The sequence below is a fragment of the Eptesicus fuscus genome, chromosome 14 (genome assembly GCF_027574615.1).
Source record: "Eptesicus fuscus isolate TK198812 chromosome 14, DD_ASM_mEF_20220401, whole genome shotgun sequence".
Classification (NCBI taxonomy): Eukaryota; Metazoa; Chordata; class Mammalia; order Chiroptera; family Vespertilionidae; genus Eptesicus; species Eptesicus fuscus.
Window position 1 is genome coordinate 79,268,492 of NC_072486.1, and position 21,672 is coordinate 79,290,163.

General features: G+C 53.9%; 1 protein-coding gene across 1 annotated transcript in view; it reads right to left on the reverse strand.

Moving 5' to 3' along the window:
- PRKAG2 (protein kinase AMP-activated non-catalytic subunit gamma 2) overlaps positions 1–21,672 on the reverse strand; it is a 217,480-nt gene that overhangs the window by 77,949 nt on the left and 117,859 nt on the right. Inside the window, exon 4 of the mRNA XM_054725929.1 lies at positions 8,471–8,685. Within this exon, the coding sequence (XP_054581904.1) occupies positions 8,471–8,685 (215 nt within the window). The remainder of the gene's footprint in view (positions 1–8,470; positions 8,686–21,672) is intronic.

Genomic DNA, 21,672 nt, shown 5'->3' on the forward strand with positions numbered 1-21,672 from the left:
ATATTCAAACAATGGTGGGTAAATTTGCTCCACAGACCCTGTGGTCCTCTGCCTGCTCCAAATCCACTGAAGATCATTTTAAGACTCAAAATGATATTTTCGTAAGTTATTTGCCATCAAATGTACCTGATTTAAGTCAGTATTAGGTTGATAACACACACAGAAACACTATAAAATAGGATTGTCCCAAACACATCAGTGAGGAACATATTGTTACAAGATGGTTTTTTGTTTTTTTTTAAAAGGCTCTCCATTATTTTATTTTATTGGTTTTAGAGAGAGGAAGGGAGAAGGGGGTGAGAAAGAGAAACATAGATGTGAGAGAGAAACAGCCATCGTTTGCCTCCGATGGACCAGGGATTGAACACACAACCTGGGTATGTGCCCTGACCGGGAATCGAACCTGCCGCCTTTGGTGCAGGGGATGATGCTCCAACTAACTGAGCCACCGGCCAGGGTTAAGTTACCTTCTTGGCCATTCAGTGCACAGATCAACAAAAGTGAGCGCATTCACATTGTTGTGTAACCCATTTCCAGGATGCTTTCGTCTTGGAGAAATGCTATTTTTACGGGAGATGATCAAATAATTCTCCAGATGAATCTAATTTTTAAAATCAAATGCAAAGAAGATAAATGGAGCGACTTAATCAGGCTAAGCCAAGATAACTGAATAGGCTTACCAATGCGTGAATGAACACGTTACAAGCAATGGTCTTTTAATGGGCAGAGGCACAGCAATCGTGTGGGAGTGACCTCTGTGTAGTTCCTGAGAGCCACCTGCTTCAAATCCCCTTTCCTGAGTAAACACACCTCTCCTTTAACCATGCTCAAGTGGCCAGATGCCATTCTTACTCAGGATCCAAAATAACGTTGGTTTGGGTTCCATGCCAAGCCTCCAAAATAGTGGGAAGAGCATGTACCCCCCACAGCCCCTTGAAACAGGTTCCCCGGGCACCGGGGGGTTCGGGCAGTCACTCATTAACAGGTTATGCACGCCACTCTCAGACAGACACCCAGCAGCCTTGCTCTAAACTTTTCCACCGTCTCAACTGCTACGTCCTACCGAGTCGTTAAGGGAATGCTATTAATACTGCTTTTATGTTTTGTGTCGCTGTTGTACCAATGATACTGCACGAGCTCAAGTTAATGCTTTTCTAATGGCTGTGAGTGAGGGCAGTCCTGTTTCGGAGATGAAAGAATTTCCATCTAAATGCAAATCAAGATAAGCCTGACTGAAATGCGTGAGTGGGTACAATGATTTCCCATCCAGTGGTCAGCCCCCTCCCCCCAAGCGTGTTCACACACCTGTGTTGGTGCAGAGGTGTCCCTGTTAGGGGAACCAGACTCTTTCCTTCCCCGTGCCCGCAATGACCTGGGTGAAGGTGTTCAGAGTCTTGACTTCTTTGACTTAATATTTGGCAAATAAAATGGACAAAGAGGACCTGACCCGGTAGCACAGTTGGTTAGAGCATCATCCCGACATCAAGGTTGTAGGTTTGATCCCTGGTTAGAGCACATACAAGAAGCCACCAAGGAATGCATAAAAAAGTGGAACAACAAATCCATGTCTGTCTGTCTCTCTCAAATTAATATAAAAAATAAAATGGACCAAGAGAATAATTTTTTCTACTCTCTGCTTCTCTACTCCAGGCTTACATATCCAGGCCCTGAGGTCCCTAATGTCCCAAAGGAATCAAAGAAAGTGTGCCCGAGATAGAACTTGTCATTCGTCTCCAGACCACACCCCCTTCCTCATGTAAGGACACTGCCATCCATCCTTTCTCACCCGAAACGGGAGAGTCACCTAGACTCCTCCCGCATGGCCCATGGCTGAGATTCAGCCTGTTTTATCTCTTACACACACTCCCCAGGAGCCCCTTCCTCTGGATCTTCCCCCTGTGGCCTTCGTCCATCCCTCTGTCCTCCCTCGGGGACCCGTGTTGATTTTCTTTACTAGGCTTCTTGCTTCATCTTTCCCCATGAATTCCAACCACTAGCTGCCTCTGGACTGATGGCTCTATGAAGAGGCAAGTCTGACCAACTCTCCTCGGCCGTCGCCCGGGCAGGCGGGGGGACGCCTGTGATGCTCCTCCCTGGGCTTATGTCTAAGGTGCATCCCCTCGTCACTCGAGAGGGTGGAGGGGAAGAAGGCCTAACCACCGTAGACGTACGTTGCTCTGAGTTCCTCCAGGCCAGCGGAGAGCAGACGGTGTGACTTGATAAAGCTCTGAGTGTGGGAGACTACGCAGCCTCCGGTCCTCACTCTTCGGGACCAGTTACCGTTTGGCCAGCTTTCCGGCCAGGGCAATCCCCGGGCCTCTCGGGGACAGGACGGCTGACTGCTTCGCTGCGGTGTCCCGTGGGCCCCGCTCCACGTCCTCAGTGGGCACCGCTCTACTGCTTGTCTCTTGCCTCTCTGGGGACCGTCTCATTCTGCCACTTTGCCCGGGATGGCCTATCAACTCATTGGATGTCACCGATGAGTCAGGGGCTGGCAATTTTTTTCTGAAAAAAAGGCCAGGCAGTAAGTATTTTTGGTCTTGCAGGCCACCCCGTCGCTGTTGCAAACACTCACCTGTGCTGTTGTAGCAGGAAAGCGGTCAGGGAGGGTACAAAATGGACGAGCGTGTCCGTGTATCAGTGACACTTTGATCCCAATCACAGACGGTGAGCCATTCTGACCCGCAGGCCCGAGCGTGCCAACCCCTGGATTGGGGATGTGTGTGCGCGGGAGAGGCCGAGACGCTCAGGCTTATCAAGGTGGTTGGGAACCGTGCCAAGAACATGGATCTTGGAGCTCAAGCCCCTTGATTCTAATCTTGACATTCGTGTTGCTGGCTATGGAGCCTTTGGGTAACTTCGCACAGATTATCTTGTTTGATCCTCAGCACAGTCCTCAGAGGTCAGCACTCTCTCTCTGGGATGGAGGTGTGGATGGAGGGGGGTCAAAGGTTCAGGACCTTGTAAGTCCTTTCATCAGCGCACACCCCACCCATCTTTTAGGAGAAATGCCCCTGGACCCCCTCCGCTACAGCCCGACTCCCAGCTCCTCTTCACACCAAATGTCTTGATAAAGCTGTCCGCATCCTCCGTCCACACTGTCATCCCACACTCACTCAGCGACTCTGCAAGCTGGCCTCGGCCCCAGCTTATCAAAGTCACGATCAGCTTCTGGAACAGAGACGTGCGGCCTCTTACACATTCCGTGTCGGCTTTCACACCGCCAGCCCAAGTGAGAGGGAAGGGTGATCACGGTGGGTCTCCTCCCAGGAGAGGTGCCGTTGTAGATGACCCGGATCAACTCCTGTGCCGCCCCAGCACTAGCGACACCCGCATTTTCACCTCTGCCTCTCCCAGGTGAGGCAGGGCTGCTCCTCTAGGTGGAATCGTCTAGATGAACCCCGACGTGGCCTCTGTTCTCATGGCAGATTCAACCACAAAAAGTGTTGGCTCCATCGACCAAGACAGCAAATGACTCAGCACTGGAAATGGGACATTTTTACCCACGTTTGTGTCCCTGTTATCCCAGCAATGCCAAGCGCATGGCCCTGGGACCTACAGATCTTTAGAAGCACATCCCCCATCTGTTAGGCTGTGACCTGGAAGTGATGAGGTGGGAGGTGCCCCTTGACCCCTCCAGGGTCCTGATCCTGCAGGCCTTCCCTCCTGCTGGGACTCTCCTAGGGGTGGGATTATCTCAACTCTCACTGAGTACCCAAAGCCCAGTACAGTGCTGGGCACACGACCGGATCTTGGGAAACTGTTGAACGAATGATTTCCTGGGAGGGCATTTATCAAGTTAAAAAAAAATCTTGAGCCCTGACCGGTGTTGCTCAGTGGTTAGAATGTCAGCCTGTGCACTGAAGGGTCACAGGTTCGATTCCCAGTCATGGGCATGTACCTAGGTTGCAGGTTCAATCCCCGGCCCTGGTCGGGGTGCATGTAGGAGGCAACCAATTGATGTGTCTCTTTCACATTAATTTTCTCTCCCTCCCTCCCTCCCTCCCTCCCTCCCTCCCTCCCTCCCTCCCTCCCTCCTTCTCCCCCTCTTTCTTACACTCTCTCTAAAATCAATGGAGAAAAATATTCTCAGGTGAGGATTAACAAAAAATAATAAAATCTTGAGGCAGAAAGATCCAACATCCTTTCCTTGAAGCTCATCTACCCCAGGGAACAGAACAGACAAGAACCATAAAGACCCAGGCCCCTGCTCAAAGGGGCCGAGCTCTGAGCCAAGGACGCCTCTCGGATTTGGGCTCGTCTTCTTCCCGATCACTGAGTCACGCCTCCGACAGCGCAGGAACCAGGGAGGATGCCAGTTATAATTCCTCGGCTTGACAGCGAGGAGAGCAGCGCCTCTGCCTGTCTCTTCACCACGCAGGCAGCACTGTCTACGCCCGGCTGTCACGATCACACCATCACCAGCCCCTGCCGCTCCCACTCCTGGACCCAACGTGAATCCCCCCTCCCCCCGAAACTATTTTTAAAATATCTAATCTGCTGTGAGCAACAGAGTATGGGACTGTTACTTTGCCATTTCTGGGCAGATAGCTGTAACACCGGGCCTTATTAGGTTGTAACTTGATATTTAAAATGGTGAGACAGGAATATAAAAACAAAGCCGTGCATTTACTCCTTAATGTCAAGTGATTTGAAATAGTTTTAGATTTTTAAAGTGCTTCCCTATTTTTTAAAAAGGCAATTATTCCAAATAACAATCTCAAAAAATTGGTTAGTGATTGCCATCCAGATAGTCATCCTGGGAAAAGTAGGAATCTTGGAGACGGATTCAGTGGAAAGAGTCAGGTTTAAGAAAAAAACCAAAGTTCATGAATTCATTGAGTTACATCACCTCCCCACATACATGATGAAACAAGTGCTAGTTATTATTATTTTAAATTGATCTTAGAGAGGGGAAAGGAGGGAGGGAGAGGAGACAGAGAGAGACAGAGAGAGAGAGAGACAGAGAGAAAGAAACATTGACCGGCTGCCTCCTGCATGCACCCCAACTGGGGATTAAGTCCGAAACCTGGGTATGTGCCCTGACTGGGAATCAAATCAGCCACCTTTTGGTGTATGGCACGACACTCCGACCAACTGAGCCACACCAGCCAAGGCAAGTGTTAGTTATTTTTTTGATACATAACAAATCACTCCATACTCAGTGGCTTAAGATAACAACAATAATTTGTAATCTGTTATAGGCTAAATTGTGTCCTCCCCCCAAATTTATATGTTGAAGCCGCAACCCCCAATGTGACTATATTTGGAGACAGGGCCTCTGAAGACGTTACTAAGGTTAAATAAGGTCATGAGGGTGGGGCCCTCAGCCAATAATACTGGTGTCCTTATGGGAGGAGGAAGAGACACCAGGGAATTGTGTCAGGGAGGAAAGACGGTGAGGATACATCGAGGAGGGGCCGAAGCCCAGGAGAGAGGCCGCAGGAGAAACCAACCCCACCAGCACCTTGGTCTTGGACTGCCAGCCTCCAGGACTGGGAGCAGTAAACACCCAGGCTGTGGTATTCTGTGTGGCAGCTCTAGCGGGCTCATAGGCGTCGTCCGTGGTTTCTACGGGTAAGGAATTCGTGGGCGGTCCAGCCAGCTGGTGTGGGGCTCTGACCAGGTCTCTCAGTCAGTGTCAGGGCTCTGCAGCGTTGGAGGGCCCCAGCACACCCTCCACAGGCTCGAAGCACAATGAAACGCACTCCTCTTGCTTCGGGATGCTGTGTTTGCCTGCTCTCTGCCTGCTTTCCCGGCAACTCAGAATCCTTGTCCTTTGTCCCTTGAATGTACACGTTTTCCTGGCTTTCTTCTCCCCTGCCACACATTCCTCTGTATTATTTCATCTACTATGACAGCATAAATGACCACTGCTCTGATGATGTTCAAATGTTAATAATTAGCTCCAGCCCTGGCTGGTGTGGCTCAGTGGATAGAGCGTCAGCCTGTGGACTGAAGGGTCCCAGGTTTGGTTCCAGTCAGGGGCACATGCCTGGGTTGCAGGCTTGATCCCCAGTGCGGGGCGTGCAGGAGGCAGCTGATCAATGATTCTCTCTCATCATTGATGTTTGTATCTCTCTCTCTCCCTTCCTCTCTGAAATCAATAAAAATATATTAAAAAAAATAATTAGCTCCAGATGCACATAGCCAATTGCTCTTTGAACACCTCCTCTTGAGTGTCCCAGATACCTTATTGTACCGCCACTACCTACACACACACACATACACACAAACATATGTGCAGACATGCACATCACATATTCACACAGACAGCCCACTCCTCTTCCTGTTCTGTTCCCTACACCAGAAAATGCAAGACATCCACCCCATTTCCTAAGGTAAGACCTTAGGGATCCTCCTTTGATTCGGCGCTCTTTCCTCTGCAACTAACCAATCACCACCTTCCAAATCCCTTTCAATGCAGCCTCTTAAACAGCTCTTTCCTTCCAACTCTAGTCCACGTCTTCCCACCTTTAGCCGCCACTAGACCTGCCTCATTTCCCGCTGCATCTCACCTGAGCTCATCTCACCCGTGCCACACAAATCCAATCCAATTCCACGCCCAGCCCCGGAGGGATCACCCTAAAATGCAAGGCTGATTACTGCTCCCCGCTGCGGAAGGAACAGTCACATCCTGCCGCTGCGGTTGGCTCCTCCACTCACGGACTCTGGGCCAGGGCTCTCCTCCCATAACAACTACACGAGTTCTGTCAGTTCTACTGCACCTACTTACCTGTCTGAACCTCCCAAATGGACAAAAGCTCCTTTTGGCCACTGAGTGATCAGCTGTCTCTCGGATCCCTCCAATGTACACTGCGTTGTTAATCAAGTGAACAGAATAGACTCTGTCCCCGCCTTGTGAGGTGGCTCACCTTGTCTCCCGCCGCCCTCTCTTAGCACTGTTTCCGGCACATCCCAGGTGCTTCATAAGAATTTGTTGAGAAAATAAATGATGAAATGAGAGCTCTCTACTACACGTCACACTCATTCCTACTCCACGTCGTGGCTCACTTTTTCCCTACAAGACTCTCTACCTGTCCCCTTACTGAAACCCGACCAGTGACCCAGGCCCAGCTCAGTGGGTACCTCTGCCTGCGAGCCTCCACTGCCCTGGGCAGATGCGATTTCCCCTCCTGCAGGGACGACTGGACTGTTTGCTTCACTACTTACCCACCAACTTACTTCTGCGTTTACCTAACCTCTCCCCAGCCTCATTCCGCACCGTAAGGCTGCAGCCCTAGAAGGCGGGAGCAATAGCTCATCTTTTCCCTCCGCACTTAAAACACACAATTCCCGGCAGAGCACAGAGCTAATAAAACAGCCATGGAGGGACAAGGAGTCACAGGATGTCCTCTGCACGACAGCACATCTCCTTTCTCCCATAGATAACTGTTCCGGACGGGTCTTTCCCCCGCACCCCCCCCCCCCCCCCCGGCCCCAAGCCATGTTGAAGTCCTAACCTCCAATACCTATGACCGTGACTGTATTTGGAAGTCAGGTCTTTGAGATGTCATCAAGTTAAGATGAGGTCATACTGGGTCAGGCTGGGCCCTGGTCCAATATGACTGGTGTCCTTATAAGAAGAGGAAACTCCGGACCCAGACAGACAAGGAGGGAGGAAGCCATGTGGGAGGGAGGCAGAGGGTGGAGTGATGCTGCTGCCAACCGAGAAAAGCCTGGGGCCACAGGAGCTGGAGAGACCGCGAGCCCCGGAGACCGCGGAGGGCTCGTCCCGCCAACACCTCGATGCCAGACCTGCAGCGTCCAGAGCCGAGCCGGCCTCCTGTTGCTATCAGGCCCCCAGCTTGTGCCTATAGGTCCCACCAGCCCCAGGAAAGGAAGACAATTGAACCAGAGTTGTTTCTGCACAGACGGATCTGAGTGGTAGGTCTTACGTCCTAGCTGAGCACAGACCCAATACAGAACATCTGCATACGGAACGGGACCAGGCAGGCGAGAGGGATGGAGTCCCCGTGCCCACATGCAGGGGCGGGGGGGGCGGCAGGGCCTCCTCCGTGAAGCCTCGCCGACCTGCGTGGAAGGAGCAGGGACAGCTGCTCCCCTCCACCAGGCCGGCTCCCCCTCAGCATGCTGCCCCACTCCAACGACGGCGGCACACTGGACATCAGAAAACTCTAGAAGCAAATTCCCATTTTAAAAAAGCTGTGTGTTTGTTTGCTTTTTGCTTTGCCTGTAACTTGTCACGTTAGTCTTCCACTCAAGTTAAATGCAAACAAAACTTTTTTTTTTTTTTAAAGAAGCGGCGGGACAAAGAGCTGTTTCTGGGTATGTTCCAGGTGTTACCACCTGTCACGGGCCTTGCACCTGCCCACTGGGCCCGCCCACCTTTCCCCGCAGCCTGGGATTCCTGACAAATACCCCGCCCCTGCCAGAGCCGCAGCCCCAGCTTCAGGGGAGCACCCTCAGCCTGGGCCCTGCCTCCCAGGCAGGTCGCGCCCTGACTTACGGTTCTGGAAGGAGCGTGGTGAGCGGGGGACGCTGCCGGAGGCCGGGCCGGGCTGTGGGAGGCCAGGCAGAACCGCTGGCCCGTGTCCGCAGGGGAGGACGAGGCATAGATGCGGTTTTCCAGTCGCTCAGGCTCCTGCTTATAGGACTCGAGGGGGAAGGAGTGCTGCTTGGCCACTTGGGTGGGCGTCGATGGCGAGGAGGAGAGGCCGGAAGCTGGGGAGGAAACCACACGGAGCTGTTAGAGGTCTTGGGAGTGCGGGTGGGGGTGGAGCAGAGCGAACTCCTCCACTTCCAAGAGCCCAAATCTCAAGAGGCAAGAATGAGAAGGTTAAACTGAATGCTGGGACCAGCCTCCACAAACCGCTGGCTCATCCCTTAAGGGATCCTCGTCATCCAGCCTGAGTCGTAGCGGCCCCCGGCCTCAGGGTGCTCGGCCGGCCGGGCCAGCAGTTGCCTGGGTAAAATTTTCTCACGGACACACATCGGATGCTGTCTTCTCCCATTTAGTCAAATACCGCTGGCGCCCTGTCCTCCCTCCAGAGCAGGTGACCAGGCCCACGGCGAGGAACCAAGCGGCCTGAGGTAAGATGTGGGAAGTCACAAGGTATTCGACAGGGACAAGGTCGATGCCGCAGACATCACATGCCAACATCCGCTAAGGACCAGACGGGACAAGCTGGTCTGTCAAAACGTACAGCATGAACGTGCCCCCAAGTCCGCAGGTGAGAATTCACGACGAGGGTGCTGGAGGGGACTTCAGGGAGGAGGCAGCACGGGGAAAGGGCCTTGCAGAGCGACGGGTGAGGGACAGGAGCCAGGAGGAAGCAGGCGGGGAGACAGGGGCTGTGAACGTGCCAGGAGTAAGGCTGTCCACTCGAATGGGGCCGGTGCAGCCCCGGGGGGCTCAGGCAGGGGGTCGTCATGATATGGAGCTGACTCTGCGTAAGATCAGCGTGCTGGGTTGAACCGTGTCCCCTAAAGAGATAGGCTGACGCCCTAACTCCCAGTCCCTGCGAATGTGACCTTAACTTGGAAATAGCGTCTTTGCAGATGTCATCAGGTAAGATGAGATCAGACTGGAGGAGGGTGGGTCCTTAACCCAAGGCGACTACTGTCCTTGTAAGAAGAGAGGACCCAGAGCCCCACAGCCGAGGAGAAGGCGGCGGGGTGACAGAGGCAGACCCCGGAGTGAGGGAGCCACAGGCCAAGGAAGGACGAGCTGCCAGAAGCCCGGAGAGGCCAGGAAGGATTCGACCCAGCGTCTCCGAGGAGGGCGCCCTGCGGGCCCCGGGTCTCGGAGTCCAGCCTCCAGCACCGGGAGAGCCCACGCCTGCTGGGTTAAGTCCAGGACACGAACAAGCAAGAATGCTTCCTGATACTGACTTGTTTTCGAGAGAAACCATCGGGATTTGGGTCTGGTCTCTCACATCTCCTAGGTAACTGAATGAACATTTTATTTTAAATGTGTTAGTCAAACTATTTAAATCACGCGAGTAAAAGCAAAGATGCCCCGGGCACGGCCAAGGCTACCCACTGCTGTTTCTGACCTAGAGCTGGTCAGGACAGGTCGGCCGCGAAGCCACAGCCGCGCCTCCTTCGCCGTGCTACTCCGTGCCACGCTCCAGACGCCGGGCCCAGTCCCTGGGCGCACAGTGTCCCCTCTCGTGTCCCGTCCTCACTCCCCACAGGGCCTCCATCGGGCGTTGCTTCATCCACTCCTGACCTCGGCCTGAGAGCCTCCCTCTCTGGAAGACCCCAGAAGCTCCACCTGTGGGGGGCTCGCCGTCCGGAGGCGTCCAGCTCCGACACCAAACGTGCAGGACGTGCGCTCCCGTCCCAGGCCCTGCCCTGGGCGGGGAGAGGCCTGGGTAAAGGCTGGCAGCCCAGGGCAAAGACAGGAGGGAGGGGGAGGCTCAGGCTTAGTCCCAGGCTCCTCTCCCTCTGGGCCCAGAGAGTGTGGGGCTGCATTCCAGGGTGGCCGTTTCGGAAGCAACCAGTGAAAGGGGAGTGCCTTTCCCGGGAGCCCCATACCGCGAGGTCACACCCGGGGGAGCCTCCACCCCAAGCCCAGGCTGGCCGCGGGGCGCAGCGGGACACTGGACGCTCCACACACGAGTCTGCAGGTCTCTGAACTTCCGGCACGAAAGGCCTCCCACGCGAAGCCCCGAATGCTCTGGAAACAGAAGTTGGCCCCCAAAGGTCTTGAGAAGCAGGGCTACCTTGAGGTGGGGCGGGAGGCGGGAGCGGGGAGAGTGAGGACCAAGAGCAGGAAGAAGCTGATGGCTTGGCAGCTCCTCAGGGGAGACCGGCGTCCAGCAGGCAGGACGACACGGGAGGCACCTGGCCCGGGCCCAGCCCTCCTCTGGCCAGGCCCGGCGTCGTGGCACCAACACTCCCCAGAGACGCCCAGAGAAGGGCGAGGAATGCAGATGCCAGCCCCGGCTCAGCGTGGCCGGGCTGCCAGAGCGCTGTCTGGGGACCAGAAGGCACTGCCGTGCTGGGGTCTGTGGGGCCTGCGCACCTCCCTGGCCTCAGGCTCCCGGCTGCCGGGGGGAGGGTGTGGGGGTGGCGAGTCCTCACGGGGGCACCAGCCTGGCTGCTGTCGGTGACGCCAGGACGGGCTGGTTCCCAGCGCCACATCCAGCAGAAAATGTTATGGTTCACGCTCCTGTGCCGATGCCAGCCCCGGCTCAGAGGTGAGATCAGATTGGAGGAGGGTGGGTTCTTAACCCAAGGCGACTACTTGTAAGAAGAGAGGACCCAGAGCCCCACAGCCGAGGAGAAGGCGCCGGGTGACAGAGCCAGACCCTGGAGTGAGGGAGCCACAAGCCAAGGAAGGACAAGCCACCACTGGACACAGGCTATCCTGCGGGCCTGCTCGGCATTCTGGAGGGGGCAGGGCTGGAGCCCGACGGAGGGGCAGAACAGAGCAGGCTGGGATGCTGGCAGTTTAGGGGTAACTACATCCTAACAGCCTGTAGGAGCCCCGAGGGCAGAGCCCTCTGGGGACCTTGATTCTTCATGTTCAGGGGCGGGGGGCCTGGCCCAGTGATCTCTGGCACTACTCGGTGACGGCGAAAAGCACCCAGATCTGTCCTAACTTAGGGCACAATCCGAATCAGCCCTCCACCGGGCCAGTGACCTCACTTTCTGGCTCAAACCACCCGTGAAGGAATGACCCGGGCCCAGAGGAAATCGGCAGCTCTGCGGAGGCATTTTGACAAGATGCACGCCACTCCTCGCGATTCCGCTTCTGTGACCGTCTGCGGACAGAGCTGTGGGCTTGCCAAACGGCGCGTGGGGCCGTTCGTGAGCACGGCGCTCCGGAGAGCACACGGAGACGGGGAAGCCTGTCCGCAGGGAGAGCTAAACCAAGCCTGGCTCATCCACACCACAGCCGCGCGTTTGGACCGGGCGTGCAAGCCCCTCAGTCTTTGCATCTCTGCGAGGGTGGGGAGTGAAAAAAGCACACTGCACAGCCGTCTGTATAGAACGATACCATTTCTAGTTTCCAAAAAGGGAAGCGCATGTGCGTGCGTGCACACACACACAGACACACACACACACTGCCTGTCTGCATGCGCCCAGAATGTCTCTGGAAGGATCTGGAAACGCTGTCACCAGACACAGGAGCAGCTGGCAGGAGAGACTTCTGTTGCATGCCCTTTTCTACTTTTCAACTTTTATGGTATCTGTTCAGAAAATTACTTGTTTTCAGGCCACCGTTCTGCTTCTGAGCAAGAGGCTGGCTGACGCGGGAGGTAAGCAGGCCCCAGCTGCCCCTGCTCCGCGCAGGTCTGTCTCCGGATGAGACGAAGGGCTCAGAGGGCAGGGTCCCGGCTCCCTGTCCGCAGAGCGCGTGCTCCCACGAGAGGCTCCCTCCTGCTCCGTGACAGGCCTCCCCCTCACAGCATCCTGCAGGGACCATTCATAGCGGGCAGAACGTCAACATCTCAAGTGCAAACAGTTAAAGAGACCTGGGCTCAGCGGCTTGCCGCCCCCACCCCAGAGCCTCCTCCTCTGGCTCCCCTCGGGAGCAGCCACCCCAGGCGGTGCTGCCAGGATCCCCAGGACCACAGAGAAGCTGGACGCTAAGAGCGCAGCCCTGACAGAACCTGGCTGGACGCCGGCTGCGGAGAAGATAAAGCGGGTTTTCCTCGGGGGTGGGAACAAGCTGTTCCAGGTGGGACAGAAGGATTCCTCGCTGCCCTCAGAACTTCTCTCACTGAAACCTTTCCGAGCTCAACAGATGCTTCCCTGACCCCCTGGCCATCCTGCCTCCTCCCTGCTCCCTTCCCAGAGCAGGTGACCTTTGTGGCAGCAGGGGAAGGGGGATTGTGAGGGAGGGGAAAAGCAAAATGACGTGTGAATCAGGAGTGTGGTGTTTAGGGTACAGGGGAAGAACCTTCCGGAACCAAAACTACGCCCCCTCGTCGCCGCTACCTGAAACAGCCTCAGAGGGGTAGCGTCCGGCAGTAACAGCCTTTTTGTGGAATGCCTTGCTGTTTGCCAAGTGCTCTCACACCGTGTGCTCCTCGAAGCCATGCTGCAGGGGAGGGGTGGCAGGTTAAACCCACTTTTTGGATGAGGAAACGGGTGGCTGGAGAGGTTACTTATCCCGGTCGTTTAGGCCCTAAACTTTAGGGGGTAAATGGCAGAGGTCACACCTGAACTCGAGTGTCCTGACTCCCCATGCTAAATCCTTTAGCCAGGATCAAACACAGATGTCGCCCAGAGAAAGCACACAGACTCCACACCACCCTTGGGTGTATGATGGGTGCAGGGAGGAGAGGGTGGGCTTCCCACCAGGGGTGGCCTGGGCTGGCAGGAACGGGCTTCCCCCGGGGGTGCTTTCTCCAGCATCAGCCAGGAAGGTAGACACGGCCAACCGACAGGAGACTTCACCCACACTCAGGCTGTCTACCAGTGTGTGTGTGTGTGTGTGTGTGTGTGTGTGTGTAGCTGTCTTATAAAAGGGCTGTGGGGCTGGCAAAAGTGAGATAGCTAAATTCTTTTTAAAAATATTGGTGTAATAATTCACAAATAAAGAGGAAAATAGGGAACTGCAGACACAATCCCCCATTACTTTTTTAAAAAAATCCTTACCGGAGGATATTTATTTCTTTATTTTATTTTATTATTATTATTTTTTAAATCCTCACCCAAGGATATCTTTCCATTGATTTTTAGAGAGCGTGGAAGAGAGAGGGAAAGACAGAGAAACATTGATGTGAGAGAAACACACTGATTGGTTGCCTCCTGCACGAGCCCTGACAAGGGCCCAGGCCAGGGAGGAACCTGCAACCGAGGTACGTATCCTTGACCGGAATTGAAACCAGGACCCTTCGGTCTGCAGGCCGACGCTCTATCCACTGAGCCAAACCAGCTAGGACTGTTTTTATTTATCTTAGAGAAAGAGGAAGGGAGAGAGAAACATCGACGATTGGTTTTTAATGTTTCCCACATGCACCCTGACTGGGGATCGAATCCACAACCTAGGTATGTGCCCTGACTGGGAACTGAACCCACAATCTTTTGGTGTCCAGAACAACGCTCTAACCAACTGAGCCACCCTGCCAGGGCCCCCATTACTTTCAGGTAAAGCAATTTATTTCTACCTGTGTCTGATCAGCAAGCACAGGCATTGAGTGGGAGCATGTTATGATGAATCAGTGCCACATTATGACCTGATTGGGGAAAATGGGACAAAAACCAAGTCCAAACCCAAGTCCACAATAAGCATCGAGAGTCAAGTGCAGGTAGGCCAGGCAGGAGGCACTCAGCAAAGAGCGGAGCCTTACCCCCCGTCTTTAATCACTACCTGACTTCAGATTATCCTGTTTAATCCTGACTAAAGGATTCAGCTTGTGGAGTCAGGACACTCGCGTTCAGGCTGGCAGGTGGGAAAGCTCCCGGAGACACGGGGAGGCCTCTCCAGGCAAAGGAAGCAGATCTCCCCAATTGGGGGCCTTTCTGATGGGCCCCGAAGGACCGACAGGTTCCCCGCTGTGTTCTCCTGAGAAGGCTTTCCCTCCCTCTTCTGGTTCTTAAAGACGTTGTTCAGGACGGCTGTCGCCTCTGAGAGGGACAATGCCTTTGATTCTTCATGGGCAGCAGCCAGGGCAAGTGAATGGGCTCAGTGAGGGAACAGAACCAGCTCCTGGCAGCCACACAAGACACCAGGCAAGTGGCCCCAGACACCAGGGAGCCAGGAGCCGGTGATTTCACAGGGCCAGGCTGTGCTGGCATGAGCTGCGTCTGGAGAGAAGGGGGAGGGTGCAGCAGGGAGAAGAGGGAGCGGCTGGAGGAATGTGAGCAGTGGCCTGAGGTTTCACCAACCCCTGGCCTTGGTGACATGAACCAGGTAGACCAGATGGCCCTGTGGTGTGCACAAACACACATTCCTCCTCTCCCTACACCTGGTTGGGCAGTGCCAGCCTTGTTCATGCACATGGTCTAAAACAACAAGAAAGAAGGAAAAGTTCATTTTGTTTCTGATTTCAAAATGCCCTTGCAAACCATTGTTCCAAGAGGCACGGGTTGAGAAAGCACCTTTTCAGTTTACAGTGAATAAGGGGTTTGCTTATATGCAGTTTTAAAAACAACTGCTGCTCAAGGACACAAGGGGGCTTGTGCTGTTCCTAACTTTGGAGGAATGGTGACAAGGGTCAGAGGGGATGGTGGCACAGGCAGGGTGGGTCAAACAAAAGCGCACAGCCAAGGAGGGGCAGAGGCCCTGCTGCCAAGGAGCCACGTGGCAAAGAGAGACCTATAGTTAAAATGACCATATTACCCAAAGCAATGTACAGATTTAATGCAATCCCCATCAAAATCCCAATGTCATTTTTTAAAGAAATAGAATGAGAAATCATCAGATTTGTATGGAACCACAGAAGACCCCAAATACCCAAAGCAATGCTGAGAAAAAAGAGCGAAGCTGGAGGTATCACACTACCTGACTTCAAATTATACTACAGAGCTACGATAATCAAAACAGCATGGTATTGGCAGAGAAACAGATACTCAGATCCATGGAACAGAATAGAGAGCCCAGCTATAAAACCACATGTATATGGACAGATAATTTTCGACAAAGGAGCCAGAAACACACAATGGAGTAAAGTTAGTCTCTTCAATAAATGGTGCTGGGAAAACTGGAAAGCCACAGGCCAACGAATGAAACTGGATTACAGTTTGCCCCCATGTGCAAAAATTAACTCAAAATGGATCAAAGACCTCAATATAAGATCCAAAACAATAAGTTACATAGAAGAAAATATATGTACCAAACTTATGGACCTTGGTCATAGAGAACATTTTATGAACTTGACCCCAAAGGCAAGGGAAGTAAAGACAAAAATAAATGAATGGGACGACATCCAACTAAAAAGCTTCTGCACAGCACAAGAAACTGACAACAAAACAGGCAGCTGACCAAATGGGAGATGATATTTGCAAGCAGTAGCTCCAACGAAGGTTTAATTTCCAAAACATATAAAGAACTCATAAAACTTAACACCAAACAAACAGCGCAATCAAAAAGTGGGCAGAGGACATGAAAATACACCTCTCCCAAGAAGACATACCAACAGCCAATAGATACATGAAAAGATGTTTAACCTCACTGGCAATCAGGGAAATGCAAACCAAAACTACAATGAGCTACCACCTCACACCAGTTAGAGTGGCCATTATCAACAAGATAAGCAATGACAAGTGTTGGAGAGGCTCGTGGGAATGCAGACTGGTACAGCCACTATGGAAAGCAGTCTGGTGATTCCCCAAACAATTGAGAATGGAGCTACCATATGACCCAGCAATTCCTCTCCTGGGTATACACTCTAAAACCTCAAAGTCATGTATTCGCAGAGATATATGCACCCCTATGTTCATGGCTGCATTATGCATGGTGGCCAAGACATGGAAACAACCAAAGCATCCCGATAGAGGACTGGATAAAGAAGATGTGGTACATAAACACGATGGAATACTACTCAGCCATAAGAAGGGATGAAATAGTGCCACTTGTAACAGCATGGATAGACCTTGAGAATATTATGCTAAGTGAAATAAGTCAGTCAGAAAAAGCTAAGAACCACATGATTTCACTCACATGTGGGATATAAAACTGAAACGTGTGAATGCAAACAGCAGTATGGTGGTTGCCAGAGGGAAGGGGGTGTGGGGAGAAGGGGTCCTAATATAAGGAGACAGGAGAAGAATTGACTCTGGGTGGTGGACACACGGTGCAATATACAGACCTTGCAACATAGAAACCCACACCTGAAACCTATATGTTCATGTTGACCAAAGTCATCCCAATAAATTATATATCTATATATATAAAAGATTAATATGCAAATTGTCCCCTTGGGAGTTCGACCAGGAGACCGGAAGTTCGATTGCTCGCTATGACATGTACTGACCATCAGGACGCGGAATGAAGGAAGGCCCCGGCCGGCAGCCAGAAGGCTCTGATCGGCCCTGATCGCTGGCCAGGCCTAGGGACCCTACCCATGCACGAATTTAGTGCACCGGGCCTCTAGTATATATATAAAGAAGGGAAAGAAAACCCCGGGCAATACCAGAAACACGATGGAACTGCCCACCACACACTGTTTTGCTGAGGATGCCTTTTCTCAGGGAGTAATTTGCCGTTTCAGTCTGTAACCTCCTCTTTCCCTGTGCCTGGCTAGCCGCTGCTCCTCCCTGCGTGAGGCCTGGTCCGTGGACACCAGGGTTCACAAAGTTGCCACAAGTCCCTGCTGCCGGGAGACTTTGTTCCCAAAAGATTGCCCATCTCTGGAAAGATACTGTCCTGCTGCCCCCCCTCCCACCCTACCCAACGAGGGCCCCCTCACTCTCAGGGGTGGAGTCTCCTGTTTCCTGACTCAGGATGGTCTAGATGGTGTTACAATCCATCAGCATTGGCAACGCCCGTACCAGAGCTTACTCCCAATTCACGTATTGAATGGAGTAAGGTTTCTGGGCTGCAAGTTCTGCCTATGAACTCTTTTGAACAATCTGCTCTACAAGCTTTCACGATTCAAACTATTCAAACTATGCTGGGGAATGTGGGAGTCACCTTGGGAGTCACAGCATTATGGAAATGCGTGGGTGAAAAAGGCTATAAAAGCAAACAAACCAAACTTCTCTTAGGACATTTCCTAAGGCCTTCGTCTTCTGGAAGGAATCCAGGAAAAACACCGTTTTTATGGGCTTTCTGTGTCCAGCCATTCATGGTTGGCTCTGGCACGCAGACGGGTCTGCGCAAGGACGCAAACAGACCTCGCAGGCTCACTTTTCACCAGTCCCCGCAGTGGGGACCCAGCCTCTGGGCGACCCTGGTCTTCGGAAGAGCCCTCCTCATGCCTGTCTGGGGTCCTGGGCTCTGCTTCAGGGACCCCACTGTGACCCTTGTTCCTCACTAGAGCTGGAGATAGGAGCACCCATGGCTTTGCATCTTGAAGCTCAGAGGCAATCCTTGGTGAAGGGAGGAGAGAAAAAGCCTTCAGTCGCTTCTTTTTTAAAACAATTTTTTTAAAATTGATTTTTAGCCCTAACCGGTTTGGCTCAGTGGATAGAGTGTCGGCCTGTGGACTGAAGGGTCCCAGGTTCGATTCCGGTCAAGGGCATGTACCTTGGTTGTGGGCACATCCCCAGTAAGGGAGTGTGCAGGAGGCAGCTGATTGATGTTTCTCTCTCATCTATGTTTCTAACTCTCTATCCCTCTCCCTTCCTCTCTGTAAAAAGTCAATAAAATATATTTTTTAAAAATTGATTTTTAGAGAGATAGGAATGGGGAGGGAGGGAGAGAGAGAGAGAGAGAGAGAGAGAGAGAGAGAGAGAGATCAATGTGAGAGTGAAACAGTGACTGGTTGCCTCCTACACGCGCTCCGACTGGGGATTGAACCCACAGCCTGGGCACGTGCCCTGACTGGGAATGGAACCCGAGGCCTTTCGGTGCATGGGACGATGCTCCAACCACTTAGCCACACCAGCAGGGCAACCCTCGGTTGCTTTGTGAGAGAGATTCCAGAACAATCCATTTCTCACATAAAACCGTTTCTGAAAAACCGTGTGCTTAGGGTTCTCCAGTGAAGGGGAAATTGTCAGGCCAGCCTCTCTGGTCACAATGCTCTTTGTGGGATCACAAAAGCAACAGGTGTCATCTGGCGCCGCCCAGGTGAATGTGCTGAACGGGGCAGAATCAGGCGGCCCCACCAAGGAGTCCCGATCCGTGAGTGACCTTCGTGGACAAACACCCATGACCCCACGTTACAGTGAAAGACTTGCAGTCCCCGAGAGGTGACGTGTCAGGCCCAAGAGCAACAGCGAGGCCAGGGCCTAGGTGACCCTGTGCCAGGAGGCGTCTCAGACCCACCTCCACAGCCATGAGTGTGGCTGGGGGCACCCCGGGGGAAGCAGGTGCCTGAAGTCACGGGGGAGTGGGGGCCTTGGGGCCCTCGCTGGCCTGACCTAGGCTCCTCTCCCCCCGCAGGCACGTCCCGCTGGCCGCAGGCGGCACCGGGTGAGGGGAGTGGACGGCCATGACCCGGCATGCTGGGTCTGGTGGGGAGGAGGAGGAGTTCAGGCGACTAGGGTCAGTGTGGTGACTCATCTCCCACGAGGACACGGGCAGCACACGAATCCACTAGGAGGGCAGAGTTCCATACTCTTGGGCTGATGCCAAGGTGCCCGGTGGGCTGGGGAAGGTTTGTCGATCTGCCCACCGGTGAGTCCAGAATATTTTGGGCAGGAGCCCCCCCACCCCAGGGCCCTGACCTGCTCATCTATGTGTTTAGGTCAGGACCAGGTTTCTATGCAAGTTCGGCAAGGCTTCCGAGCCTGGTGTCCCCGCCATGCCGGTTTGACACAGCGTCGTTCCGGCAGATTGTTCCTGCAGAGCCAGCCTGTCTAGGGCACACAGGCATCGCTGTCATGTCATCGCAGGTCTGGTTTGAGGGTACCTGTGATTAACCTGCTGAGATGCGACAGGGCCAAGACTGGGGATCTCGTGCCGGCCCCCTCTGACGCGGCTCTGCCTCAGTGCCTCTTGGAATTCCTGGGCGCCCATCACCTGCATATTATTCTAGCCACTGGGAATTCCCCAGAAACTGGGAAGGATGTGACCCTTCAATGTCTGTGGGTCCCAAGACCCTTTGATAACCTGGTGAGATCAATGAATGATGTGCGGACACACAAACTTCTCTCTCTCTCTCTCTCTCTCTCTCTCTGAAATAACCTCAGGGCAGTTCCAACTCCCCAAAAGCCAGGTTTTAAGAATCAGAGTTCCAAGGGTCTCCAAACCTCCTCACAGTGCTCATTCCCACAGGCTGCAGACGCACACCGAGCCGGCTTCCCCAGCGGCTGTGTCCACGCGGAGGGACCAGAAGAGGAGAGCACGGAGCCTGCGACGGGGAGACCCACGTGCTGACCGAGAGAAGGCGGGGGGCACACACCGGGACCTGGCTCACAGGCGGTCCGGGAGCGCTTCCTAACATGTGAAGTCACGCGTGAGTGTTTTCTATGCTTCCCGCAATGTGGGCGACTTGAGCCCCTGGGAACCTGGACGATGGCGCCCTGCCCCCTCCAGGGAGGGCTGAGCCAGGGGCTCCCCGCTGTGTCCTGGGCCCTTTCCAGTGTGCGGGTCTCTGACCCTCAGATCCCGTCCTACCGGCCTGGGGCCCTGGGAGCACCGTTTCCACACCTCCACTCTGGGAACAGGAGGAGGCGGAGCTGGGGCCCTGCAGGCCAGGTGGTGGCTGGCAGCCAGGCCCGGGCATTCCCTTCCAGGTGCCGGCTGCAGCCAGCTGCCACGGGCCTCCGACCAGGGCTCTCCTGTGGGTCTGTTGACTCAACACATCACCTGACATCACCCGCCTCTGGGTGTGAGGTGCTGGGGAGACGGGACGGGGTGCGGGCGATGCCAGGGCGGCCCGGGGCCAGGAAGGCGCCCAGCTGGGCCTCTGCCCCGGCGCCCGTGTGCACGGGGCTGCTCTCCTCACTCACCTCCTGGAGGAAAATGCAGATGACGGCCTCATACCTGGGCGCTTCCTTGTGCTTTGGGAGAGGTGACAACTCTGCCAGAAGAAAATGGGGATGGAGTCGTCTTTCTGGGGAGCTCAGAATCCCTTACTTCAGCGTCTGACCTACAGAGACCTCCACTGCCTGAGCTGTTTTATGTGCAGGGAGCAGACAGCCCCCATTAGCATAATTTTAGGGTTTGAAGAGCCCCCGCCCCCTCCCAAATACCTCACCAGGCTCTTTGGTAACCCTGTCTCCCCGCGTGGCACACTGTTGTCGCCCGAATCCCCTTGGCCACCCTGCTGCAGGCTGGTCCCAGCAGCAGTTCCCCTGCTGTGACATGAGGAGGGGCCATCACTGGGAGAAGCACGGGGCCCCCCCGGACTCAGCAGTACCTAGTTAGCACCCTCTGCCTCCGCGGAATGTAATTTTCCCTCTGGGCTCCCTCCCTGGGTTTCCGGAACGGAGTATGAGCAACGCCCTCGGAATGCTGTGCTCAGGAGAGCGGGGTTCCTCCTATTTGCCTCTGATTCACCCCACACCTTCGGCATTTACCCTTGGCCAACTCCATCTTTCATAAAGCCTGCTCCGGTTTCTACAGCTAATTATTCCCGCTGTCTGCGCCTGGCACATCCAGTGCTATAAAGTTACAGCATGCTGCAGCCACTTCTGTGTCCCTGTCCCGTCTCCTCCGTGAGCACGGCGGCACCGAGCCGCACCGGTCGGCCCAGCACGCAGGTGCCAGGCACACACTCCCCACCAATGCACCGCCGCCGTGCGTATGAGGCACACGCTTTGTTCAGCGGAGTGCTCAGCAAGCACTGTCCACAGAAGCACAAATGGAAAAATCGGATTTCATCAACACTTAAAACTTAAGGTCTTCAAAAGATACTGCTAAGAAAATGAAAAGTGACAAGTGACAGGGAGAAAATAGCTGCAAAATGCATATGTGATAAAGGACTCATCTCCAGAACATATCAGCAATTTTCAAGACTCAGTAACGAGAGAACAAGTAATTCAATAAAACAAGTGGACAGAAGATGAAATGGATATTTCGCCAAAGAGGGTGTGCCGATGGCAAGCACATTAGAAGACGCTCCACATGTTAGCGAGGGAAATGCAAATGAAAACCACAGTGAGACACCACGACCACCTGTCAGGCCAGCTAACATG